General features: G+C 37.7%; 3 protein-coding genes across 7 annotated transcripts; 1 reads left to right on the top strand and 2 right to left on the bottom strand.

Moving 5' to 3' along the window:
* Window positions 1-174: 174 nt before the first annotated feature.
* LOC111499165 (heavy metal-associated isoprenylated plant protein 7-like) lies at window positions 175-1,660 on the bottom strand. Its single transcript, XM_023150674.1, has 4 exons — window positions 1,334-1,660; window positions 1,076-1,257; window positions 924-1,011; window positions 175-832 (listed from the first exon to the last, which is right to left on the bottom strand). Exons 1-4 carry the CDS (start codon window positions 1,476-1,478, stop codon window positions 360-362), a joined length of 888 nt encoding a protein of 295 aa, XP_023006442.1. The 5' UTR covers window positions 1,479-1,660; the 3' UTR covers window positions 175-359.
* Window positions 1,661-3,976: 2,316 nt separating this feature from the next.
* LOC111471854 (squamosa promoter-binding-like protein 13A) lies at window positions 3,977-7,250 on the top strand. 5 transcript variants are annotated; one of them, XM_023117546.1, is made up of 6 exons: window positions 3,977-4,194; window positions 4,340-4,404; window positions 4,486-5,050; window positions 5,557-6,064; window positions 6,323-6,435; window positions 6,516-7,250. In XM_023117546.1, the coding sequence occupies exons 4-6, from the start codon at window positions 5,661-5,663 to the stop codon at window positions 7,106-7,108; spliced, it is 1,110 nt and encodes a 369-aa protein (XP_022973314.1). In that variant the 5' UTR covers window positions 3,977-4,194; window positions 4,340-4,404; window positions 4,486-5,050; window positions 5,557-5,660; the 3' UTR covers window positions 7,109-7,250. The 5 variants fall into 5 exon arrangements, with proteins under 5 accessions (XP_022973314.1, XP_022973319.1, XP_022973299.1 ...); XM_023117551.1 differs by lacking the exon at window positions 4,486-5,050 and having other exon boundaries at window positions 4,340-4,432; XM_023117531.1 differs by having other exon boundaries at window positions 3,977-4,404.
* Window positions 7,251-7,961: 711 nt separating this feature from the next.
* LOC111500207 (gamma carbonic anhydrase-like 2, mitochondrial) lies at window positions 7,962-11,008 on the bottom strand. The gene is made up of 2 exons (XM_023151872.1): window positions 10,589-11,008; window positions 7,962-8,616 (listed from the first exon to the last, which is right to left on the bottom strand). The coding sequence occupies exons 1-2, from the start codon at window positions 10,944-10,946 to the stop codon at window positions 8,240-8,242; spliced, it is 735 nt and encodes a 244-aa protein (XP_023007640.1). The 5' UTR covers window positions 10,947-11,008; the 3' UTR covers window positions 7,962-8,239.
* Between the last annotated feature and the right edge of the window lie 336 nt (window positions 11,009-11,344).

Below are 11,344 nucleotides of genomic sequence, written 5' to 3'. Positions count from 1 at the left end.
TTGTTTCAGATTTTATAAGCTACAAAATTTACTTGAATTTATTAGATTTTACTTAAGTTTAAATTTTTTAGATCTAATCTCTCTCTATATATATGAAAGCCTCAAATATTAGGTGAAATATATTTATAAATTTTTTTTAAATGGTGAAGCTGAATATAGTAATTGGAAAAGAAAGAAAGAAAAAAGGTATACCTTCGTTTCATGGAGGAACTGGGTGTTCATAAAAAGCAAATTAAAAGAAAGTACGAAACTTCATAACATAAGCGCCCATTACTCTATAACATATGATACCAAAATCCAGAGAATTCCACGGCCTCTATTTTGGTCGTCTCAAAATATTCTATTTTCTTCATTTTACTTCACATCACGGAACACCCATTTGGATTCTCGTCGCTGAACATCTGGGGTGGATCTGCGTGCCCGATCACCGCCATATCCGCCGCCGGGTAAGCCATCGTCGGCGGATACGAATACATTTCCATTATGTGCCTTTGCGGGTTATTAAAGTGATGATATTCATTCTTCTTCACTTCCACCACCTTTACAGCATCTTCCGCCGCCGGATCGCCTGCGGCTTTCTCCTCGACTTTGCTTTCTTCATCCACCTTTTTCTCACTTTCGGCTCCCTCGCCGGCATCGCCTTTTTTCTCTTCTGCGTCTTCTTCTACAGTTTCTTCAGCATTATTACCCGGCGTAATTTCCGGCTCTTGCTTCACAATCGCCACGTGCTTGCCGGTTCTCCGGTGAACATATTCAACCAACGCCGCCGGATCGACGGCTCCTTTCACCGTGACCTGCGAGCTTTTTAGATCCGGGTCCACCGACTCAACACCTAACCAATTCAAATATCCAACTCAGATTATTAAACAAACAAAAAAAAAAAAAAAAGTGAAATTAAGTAATTTATAGAAGGAAAATTAAACCTTTCAGCCTTTTTATCCTTCTTTTGATTTCTTGAGCACAAGCCTCACAGTGCATGTGAACTTTCAAGACGACAGTCGAAACCTGACGCTGCGAATTAAATATAAAATATAAAATATAGAGTGAGAAATAAAGAGTAGAAGTGGAAGAGAACCTGTGGTTTGTTGTCTTCTGTTTTGGGGTGGTCGATAGGTTCTAGGATTGGGGAGATCAATTCCACACGTCTATGGCTTTTCCTCTCAAGTCTCTCCAAAATCTTCAACGGATCAGCCTTCTCCCCTTTCATTTTAACCACTACTCTCTGATTTACACAATCCGTCTCCACATTTTCAACCCCTAAAAAGTAACACAAAAAAGAACCAATCGTTAATCTTTACTAACTTCAGTAAATTTAGTGACAGTAAAATCAAACCATCGAAGCCCTTGAGGCAGCGGCGGACCCTGCGCGCGCAGCCTTCGCAGTGCATAAAAACAGTGAGCACAATGTCCTGAATGGATGGTTGTTGGATGGCCTGTGCTTCTTTGGGTGCCTCCTCGGCTTTTGAGTCCTCCCCCATCGGAATGGATGGAGGCGGTCAGAGAAGAAGAAGAGCAAAGCAGTGGCACTCAGTTGGTGGGGCGTGGGGTCTTATAATGGGCAGAGGTTCATATTTAGGACGCAAAATTCGGATCCTGCGGCTTTGTGTCGTTTGTGGGCATGTAGTAAGGGTACCACAGATTTTGTGTTGTGTATGCTGATGATGATATGTGAAGAAAAAAAAAAAAGGGGTTATAAATACAAGAACCCCAAATTAATGGAACATTTATTATCTTATTATTCCACTTCCCCACTTTTTTACTTCCCTTTTATTCATTACATATAAACAAACCAAATTCAATTTATCGCCACTAAATTAAATATCATGGTTTCATTACATTTTATTATTTACTACTTCTAATAATAATTCAATGAATTTGTGTATTTATATTATTAAATGTCCTTCCTATGGACAGGATGTTGTCGGAAGAATGTGTCTTTTTTTTTCTTTTTTCTTTTTTCTTTTTTTAATTATTATACATGGAAATACGTTAAATTTTAGTTAGAATTTCTTTTTATTATCAAGTCGGTTGTTTTTTAGTTTACATTGGTTCTTTAACCCACGCTCTAATCACTTCCCCTTACCTTAAATCACCTTATAATTTGCATTTAATTTAATTTTTACAATAAAACAATTTTGGATTTTTAGTTAAAATTTAAAAATAATATAACATTTTATTGACTTTTAACTTTAAAAATATTTTTTAAAATAGACAATAAAAACAAATAAATTAATAGGTAAATCATAATTATTTAGTTTTTTTTAATTATGTGTGCTTTCTCAATTATCTACCAGATATCTCTCAACAAAACAATCAAATTTTTTCTTTTCTTTGTTTTTTGGGGAATATTGTCCTGAAAAAACGGGACTTAAGGTTACCTACTTCTAGGGGTTTTTTTTTTCTTTTTTCTTTTTTTCTTTGGACGAAGAAGAAGACGAAGAAACTTAAGCTCACCTACTTCTTAGTAGGCTAATTTCGAAATCTATAAACAAAATTTCAATGAATCAATGATTTGGGGTTTTAACGAAATTGAATTTGAAAGCTTTTGTTCTCTTTATAAAAACAAAAATGTTTGATTAAACCCATAATTCTTCTTAAACATAATATTTTAGCATTCATTTCCGAACTTCCATGATTTGACACTCCTAGCACCCTACTTTCTTGCTTCTTCCCATCATCGTAAGCATAATTCTTTTTAGGTCATTTTTTAACCCATTTTCATTATAATCTCTAAATATAATCTAATCTAACGTGCATTATAATATAACAATAATAACTATTATTATTTAGAATAATTGAATAATGCAATATTGAACGTGACACCCAATCCAATGCGCTTTGACGTGTATTGGTTGGCATAATCAATTTCCTTTGCGTCGCAACTAAAAAGGAAGCAATAATTTACAAAACAGAGTGCTTTAATTAGGACCCCTGCTCCAAATCTTCTAATTCAATTGCCACCTCTTTTTTTACACGTAGACCGCCACGTGTATATGAAACTGTACACATCAGCTTGCATTTCTAATTGCATTAACATCAGCCACGTGGCATGCTGTGATTTGCTTTTTTGGCAGTGGGGTGACCGTCGGGACTGTAATTAATATTATGAGACAGTACGAAACCGAAGCTAAAGGGGACCACAAGTGGAATGCCAAACAAAAATAACGCTAAATAGCATATTTAATACCGATATTTTATAAGTGTGATTTTTTCGGGAAAAAAAAATCCAATATTATTGAAAATTCCCCCACCACCCGCGGACTGCCCGTGTGTTGGGCTGGGCTTATCATCTTCAGTCCAACTCATTAAGCCCATTGAACATCACTGCCTGTATAAAGCCCATTAAGTTTAGGTCCTTTTTAGTTATCTCTTTCCATCTTTTCCATGGGAAGGTTTAGGTTTCATTATCCTTCCCACATTCTTATAAGATGTGTTTCGTTCTCCTTCTGAACTAAGGTGGGATATCACAATTATTTCCTCAACAGACATTAAAAAAAATATATCATTAAGATAAAAAGATACGAAATAATGCATACCATTTCAAGCGAGATGTCCAAGATATAAATAACCAAACCTCACCAATTTGAACATTCATTTTTGTTATTCATATCAAATATCGTTAACTATAAATATTATTTGTCCTCCCGACCGGAGCGATCTCAAAAACCTATAATTTTATGTGGGTAGACGATAGACGTAAATATAAATGATATTAACTTTTTAACTACTTACCATGGAGACGAGGAAAGCTAGTAGTTAAAAAAACATATATTCTAGAGAAGGGTTAAACATTGGGAGGATGCAGGTTGATGGGAGATTTTGAAATTATATGGTCGGCTTAGGGTCACGTGCCTTGGCTCTATTTGAACAACAATTTAAAATTAAAATTAAACTCACAAGGTCCCTTTAAATAAAGTTTCAAGGGACTGTTTGGGTATGCATAATGTTTAAAAAAGTGAATGTAATATTCTGTTTGTTTATTACAAATTGGACCAATAATTTAAATTTGAATAAAAAGTTGTAAAGTATGCAATAACATATGAGTATGAAATATATGAAGAGAAGAGGGTGGAATTATTATAGGAAGGGAACATTATTTGGTGGTTGAAAATAAAGGAGAGGCGACAGTGAAGCTCAAAATGGGTCAGGCTTACCTGACATTGGCATTTAAACCTTCCCTTTTTGGTGGTTGGGGTTGAGCATCTTTTTAATTCTTCTGTGTTCTTCGTTTTCACTCGCTATATCTCACCGTACCTTCACTGATTTTAAACCCTCCCCCTTCCTCTTCTTTTACGATCGCGAATAATTTCTTGTTGCATTGCACCATTTTTCATTACAGGCATGCCTTGATGATGCTTCAGAACGGAGGATCATCGAAGCAGCCATTGGAAGAAGCATCAGAAGGTGAATGAATGGCTCAGGCAATTACAAGGTGTGTGTCTTTGCTTGAATTTTCCACTCGTTTGATTTGTTTATTGTGTGTAGCGAGAGGTCATCAGCAAGAAGCATCAAAAGGAGTGGGGGCAGACAGCTCATCACCAGTTTCGGGCAAATAATTATAGTTTGCTTTCCCTTTCCCTTTCCCTTGAAAAAAGAAGAAACAATAAATATTGGCATGCTTTTCCTTTCTGGGGTTTGTAAGGAGCTTTCAAGTTTCAAGTTCCCATAAGAAATTTGATGGTGTGTGTGCATTTACCTTTTGTTTCTTGAGAATTGAAACCCCCACCCACCAAAAAAAGAAAGAAAACATGCCAAGAAACGTGAAACACAATGGGGTAGGCCTATCCACTTGCTCTGCCTGTCTCCACCACCATCCATTTTTGAACAACTTCTCTCCTTCTCCTTTCCTTAGTTAGGCATCAAAAAGCTGTCTCTCAAGCTCCCACATCTTAAACACACCCTAACCAAGACGACTAAACAAACCACACCTAAATTCAAAAGAATCTGTATAAAGTAGGCGCCTTCTTTTGGCTGTTCATGGAGTTGAGGTTGCCCACTTTCTCTCAGCATAGACTGAAACACTCCTAACAATGATTCTTGTTGTTGACAGGTACGAACAGTGATTCTTCTTGGGTAATCTACAGCCCTAACTTTTTATATGGGGTTTTCCCCCTTCTTTTTTGGCTAACTAACTTTAATTGCTTGGTGGAATCCTTGTCAGTGAATGAATGGTTGTGTAAAATAGGAACCCATTTGTCCTCTGCTGCTCTAGTCTGCAACTACTCTTCATCCTTCATTTTTATTTTAGTCTTGTTACTTATTATTCTTCTAATATCCGGAACTGCTAAAATCAAAGGGCTACAATCACCACTGATGTGATGTTTTTTGTGTTTGGTTTAAAAGACATGCAAATAACTGTGTTTCGTTTCTTGTATTGTTGGCTCCCTGTGTATTAATTAGTGGGCTCTGTTCTTGTTTTATGCATTTCTTGTCGGTCATAAGGTACTTGATACTAGTTTTGTGGGCTTGGTTGCAAGTAAAATTCTCCAATTACTTGGGGACTTTTCTTACGCGGTTTTATCTCATGTTTTTTTTTTCGGTTTCTGTGTTCTTCAGGTGTTTAATTTAATGCATTCTTGAAGTCGTTATAGAAGAGTGATTCAAGCTCCGAAAAGGTGTTTTTTATGTGGAAAATAAGCAAATAACTAAAGAATTTCTGTATGGACTGGAACTTGAAGGCCCCATATTGGGATTTCACTCAATTAGAACACGATGCATCAAAGAACATTAACACGATAGGTGCATCCAGCAACTTTGTGGAACATAGGACGACAACTTCTAGAGATTTCTCGGTTGATTTGAAACTTGGTCAGGTCAGCCATCTTGGAACAAAATATGCAGTCAACAAACTTAAAATGGCACCATCCCCTTCAGAACCATCCAAGAGGGCAAGAGGATGTGGGAATGGGGCTCAGCCGTTGTCTTGCCTTGTTGATGGATGTGTTTCAGACCTAAGCAACTACAGAGATTACCACAGGCGCCACAAGGTCTGCGAGCTCCATTCAAAGACTCCACAGGTCACAATTGGTGGCCTTAAACAAAGGTTCTGTCAGCAGTGTAGTAGGTAGTTTCTAGATATGCCCGTTTCACATTAACATCAGCTTTTATGTTTTTGGGACGGAGTCCCACATTCGCTAATTTAAGAAATGATCATAGGTTTATAAGTAAGAAATACATCTCCATTAGTATGAAGACTTTTGGAGCAGCCCATAGCAAAATCATGAGAGCTTATGCTCAAAGTTGACAATATCATAATATACGCTTTCATCATGTATTCGGAGTCTTATATCTAGTTGCTCATTAATAGTTACACACTGTATAGGTTCCATTCATTAGAGGAATTTGATGAAGGAAAGAGAAGCTGCAGGAAACGTCTGGATGGACACAATCGAAGGCGACGGAAGCCACAGCCAGAGGCCCTATCTCATTACCAAGGTTTTTGATATTGATCCATCTTTATTTCCGCTGTGAACAGCAAATTCTTGCAGTTTTAACAAGCCATTTTCTGGTTTCAGGTTCCCCATTTATACCATTTTCTACCTCATATGTCTATCCATCATCTACAACTGTTGCGAACCATTCATGGTGCGGAATTTCAAATACTAATACAGATGCAAGCCTTCATACTCAGCAACACTCAACCCATTTCCCTGATAAACACCATATGTATCTTGGATCGTCGTCTAATGATAGCATCATCCACAAAATTCCAAAGCAGGTCACATTTCTGCAAAGCGACAATCCGGAATCTTTGGTCTGCCAGCCCCTTGATTTTTCAGAAAATGTAGGCGGCCGGGGCAAATTGTTTTTTGACAGATTTTCAAATCCAGGCCATGAATCGGATTGTGCTCTCTCTCTTCTGTCATCTTTGCAGACACGGTCATCAGGGGTTGGTTTAAGCCAACCCGACCAGGACTCTAATCTAATGTCCTTCATGCAGCCATTAGATGTGAGCTTAGGACATCACAACAGCTTGGACCCACTTAATTCAGTTCTGAATGGCAGTGTGAGCAATGCAGATATCAGTTGCTCGGGAATGTTTCAGAGTGCTTCTGATGATGGAGGGAGAGAAGCTCCACCACCATCCCTTCCTTTTCACTGGCAGTAAAATAGCTTCAGTGCACAAAAACTTATCTTTTGGCATAAAAAAGAATGAACAAACAGTGATTCTGTAAACCCGTGTCTCCATGATCTTGGGAAGGATGTTCAATCTTTACTTAACAATGAAACTTCTCTCATTTCAACTTCCATTACTTTGTGGGGTATTTTTCTTACCTGCTTTACAAAGGTTTATTTGCATCTCGATGGGTTCATAAATATGTACATGGGACCGTGGGAATCTTGCGTTGTCTCTCCTAGAATTGGGTTTCATTTTTAGGATTCTAATCGTTTACACTTCCATTGAATAAGAAACCCAGCTGTTTAGCAGTGTTCTTTTCAGAGCTTCCATGGCGGCTGATTTTGAAACAACACCAGTTGCTGTCACATATTGTCATGTTTTTAAACATACAACTATCAATAACAAATATAGCGAGTCAATGCCTAAAATAGGCACAAACTTTCCATCGGATCTTTTTGGTGGGAATGTCATTTTGATGTATTTTTTTAAGTCAAAAGATCAGTAATTGATGTAACCCAAAACAAAAACGAAGATACACAATCTTAGTGCTAAATCCTAATATTAGCTAAAAGCTCACTTTTGGATGATGAATTCATGGAAAAAGACCTAATATTACCTAAAAGCTCCCCTTTTAAATGGGGCTTCTGCTAGAAATGGACTTTCAGCCAGCTTCTACGTGGATAACCCCAAGTTAGGCCATCAAACCAAGAGATCGCAGAATAGAGGTGAAGCATAAAACTAATATAAGCAGACGAGGGAAGGATGGAAAGGAAAGGTCATCAGACATTCCTTGAAACATAAACTCTTAACCAAGTTTCTATAATATCAGGGAAATGGCAGATGTAAAACCCAGATGGTCATTGGGAACAAACATATAAATAGTACTCATAAAAACATACAACGGGAGATTTCAAATCATCGGTGGATTTTAATTATCCACAAGGAGTCCGCGTGTTAACATAAGCATCAATCATAAACTCTAATAAAACCCACTTGATCCTAAGTCGATGCAAGCAAAATCAGCATGAAATTAAGGAACCTGAAAGCTGGTATATGATTCGGAGGTATTTATTTTCCTCAACAAAGAAAATGCAAAGATGAGAGAGAAGGCATATTGCATCATATGGTAATACCCAACGACTTCTTGAATTTCTCGACCTCCAAATATACTGTGGAGTAAGGAAGAAACTCTGAGAAATGTTCCTTGCTCAGGTCATTAATTGCAACAGCAAGTTTAGGAATTTCCAAGGTCTCCTCGTGGGTCAACGTCCTGACAAACCTTGCTGGGTTTCCTGCCCAAAGTTCACCACTGGGAATTCTCCTTCCTGGGGGAACGACAGACCCAGCTTCGAGAATTGAGTGTGTCTCCACCAGGGAACCTTCCATGAGAATGGAATGCTGCCCAATAATGCACTCCGGCTCAATCGTGCATGACCGCAACAGACTATATGCACCAATGGTGACAAATCTCTCTATGGATGTCTCTGCTGGCAGTCCTGAAATTAACATATGGGGAAATTTAGACATAGCAGCACTAGAAAACATAAATATGTTACGAACTGAAAAGCTGATGTAAGCGGCACTACAATTTATAGTTCATCTTTATATCCAATCCAACCGCCTCTCACATACAATAGGATATAGTAATCCTTTACCCCAAACTGACAACTGACTGGTTATAAATTAAGCACTTCGACCAAGCAAACTTGGTCAAATTAGATTACGTGAGCCCCTTTTATTCTCACTTGGAACCTCCTCACCTATTTCCCTCAAAGTATATGGTACTTCAAAAACAAATAAAAACAAAATAAAGGTGAAAAATACACATTTTAAATAGCGAAGTTTCACATTTTGGACTGATCATATGAATAACAGAAACCAATTCAGTAAATTTGGGGTCTGGCTATTGTCCAGTTGTCACAGGACAAGACTGGATTTCAGCTCTTACAGATAGCCAAAAAGAAGGGCTTAACAAGACAGAGAAGGAAATAGTTGAAGAATTGCACTTCACCACCAATCCTGAAAAATGCAATACCACGCATTTGACAGAAAAGAGGTCAATGTATGAACATCATTTTGATAGGCAAAGGAAAACCCATACTCTAAAAGATTTGTAGGCCAAACTTAGTAGTAGTGTGCACTTAAACCAAAGAGAGGAACTTGCACTATCTCTACCCGTCAGCCCTATATCGCCCTATCTGTATCTACTTGTCTCTATCTATACAAGGGCTTTCTCTGTCTCCATTGTACTTCCCTCTTTGACTCTCTCTATTCCTCCTCCCATGCTCTTTCTCTCTCTCCATCTTATCCTGTCTCTCTTTATCAGTTACTTTTCCTCAGTCTTTCTCCTTCTCTCTCTCATCTCTTCGTAGCCCCCCTCTATATCTACTAATTGTTAAATGAAGTATGATCAATTACAATAATTCACATTATCATAGATATCAATGAAAATAAGCAAATTTAGGAAATCCCTGATACAGAACTACCTCCACTTGCAATGTTTGCTCATAAAAAACAGGAGGTAAAAAAGGAATTCAAGGTCCAAGAAAATAGTGTAAATTAAGTTCATTATGTGGATCTAACTTTTGAGGAAGAGATGAATAAGTATGACGTTTTTATGACGTTAGATTACTGCTTAGTGCTATAATTATGACAGTTTTGCTTCTTGAATTGAAGCAATTTGAATACATGACTAAGAAATTAAACCATCTTATCATAAACGGGGAGCGGGAAGGTTGTTTCGGAATAGAGAGGGAACAAAAAGACACAAATTGATGAGAAGTCCAATATGTTGAACCAAGGTTTATTGAAGCAAGAGAAGAACCGTATTTTAAACTGAATCGCTGTCTTATCATGAAGTGAGAGTATCGAGGTTGAACACAAAGAGTTAACAATAAGTAAAAGAGGGTTTGATACATTATCAAGCTGGAAGGTTGGATGGAAGAGATACTAGATTGATTAACCTCTTGGTTAAAACTTAATATTCCTATAGGAACCGTATTTATTGAGTATGCTATGCTTCACTGTACATGAAGAGTGGAGAACAATGCTTGGATTGATTGAAAATTGTGGAGCATGTTAGGGAGATTAACAGAAGAATATCAATCAGTTTCCCTTCGAGTAAATCAAGAATGCGTAGAAATTCGGTCGTGTATTTCTCAGGGCCACTAACTCCAATTACTCGAATCTATTGAGTCTCCAGAAAACCATAATCTCGACACTTAAATTGATTGTTTATCTACACTGCTACAGAGCAGGTACATAATTGTACAGATTCAATCACTATTCCCCTGGAATTGGTAATTTAAGAAACAGAAAATTGCGTATGCAATTATCAGGAACCCTTTTCTCAACTACATACAGAACCGAGGAAAGCAATCACCAAACAACCAAATTCGATAAAAACCAAAATCTGAAAATGATAGAAAAAAAAAAAAACCAGATAAAAATATGTAAGTCGAAATGAACCTGTTGGAGAGGACCAAGCAGCATGAAGGACGCACCGTTCCTGTACATTAGAGCAAAACCCGACGGTGATCTTGTTGAGATCGCCGCGGAGAACGGAACCCGCCCAAACGGAGGCCCCGTCGCAGACGTTGACCTGTCCGGCGAGGACAACATTAGGCGCAACGTAGGCGTCGACGGCAATTTTGGGGAGCCACTGGCCAAGCGGGATTATCTTTCTTTGACCTCTGTAGTCCCACTTGACTCGATCCGGTGAGGGCGCAATCGTTTTCGACACTTCCGTCGACAAAGCGCGGTGGAGTTGATTAGTCGCAACCGCCGAGGCTATTGCCTTCCTGGAAAAGCGAGCTAGAGCTGCCATTTCTAGAGCAGAAGCGAGCGTGGTCTGTGATTCAGCTGATGGCAAGTCGGAGAGGGCGATACGATCACCTGGCTTTGTTGTTCAATGGGCCAGATGGTTAATCATATGGGCTTTAAACATAAATGGGCCATAAACATAAATCGTTCTTTAGAAATTCGACTCTTTATAAGAAGCAAAAAAAACAGAATATGATCATGTCTAAATACATTTGAATTACATTCTTTAAACATTTAGTATTATGTATAATAGATTCATACTTACAACTACTACTTTAATTTTACTGTTTCATTTAGTTTCATATATAATTTGAACATAATTCGAACATATTTCAAACATAATACAGTTTCATATATAATTTTAATTTGAACATAATTCAGACCTAATTCAAGTGTTTAAGA

This window comes from Cucurbita maxima, unplaced genomic scaffold, assembly GCF_002738345.1.
Source record: "Cucurbita maxima cultivar Rimu unplaced genomic scaffold, Cmax_1.0 Cma_Scf00002, whole genome shotgun sequence".
Taxonomy (NCBI): Eukaryota; Viridiplantae; Streptophyta; class Magnoliopsida; order Cucurbitales; family Cucurbitaceae; genus Cucurbita; species Cucurbita maxima.
This window is presented reverse-complemented; position numbering and strand designations above follow the sequence as displayed.

Coding starts and splice junctions, on each gene's coding strand:
- LOC111499165 (XM_023150674.1), bottom strand. CDS start 1,478: ATGGGGGAGGACTCAAAAGCCGAGGAGGCACCCAAAGAAGCACAGGCC. Junction 1,258..1,333: donor CTGCCTCAAGGGCTTCGATG/GTTTGATTTTAC, acceptor GTTACTTTTTAG/GGGTTGAAAATGTGGAGACG. Junction 1,012..1,075: donor CAGAAGACAACAAACCACAG/GTTCTCTTCCAC, acceptor TTTAATTCGCAG/CGTCAGGTTTCGACTGTCGT.
- LOC111471854 (XM_023117546.1), top strand. CDS start 5,661: ATGGACTGGAACTTGAAGGCCCCATATTGGGATTTCACTCAATTAGAA. Junction 6,065..6,322: donor TTCTGTCAGCAGTGTAGTAG/GTAGTTTCTAGA, acceptor CACACTGTATAG/GTTCCATTCATTAGAGGAAT. Junction 6,436..6,515: donor GGCCCTATCTCATTACCAAG/GTTTTTGATATT, acceptor TTCTGGTTTCAG/GTTCCCCATTTATACCATTT.
- LOC111500207 (XM_023151872.1), bottom strand. CDS start 10,946: ATGGCAGCTCTAGCTCGCTTTTCCAGGAAGGCAATAGCCTCGGCGGTT. Junction 8,617..10,588: donor TGCTTGGTCCTCTCCAACAG/GTTCATTTCGAC, acceptor TGTTAATTTCAG/GACTGCCAGCAGAGACATCC.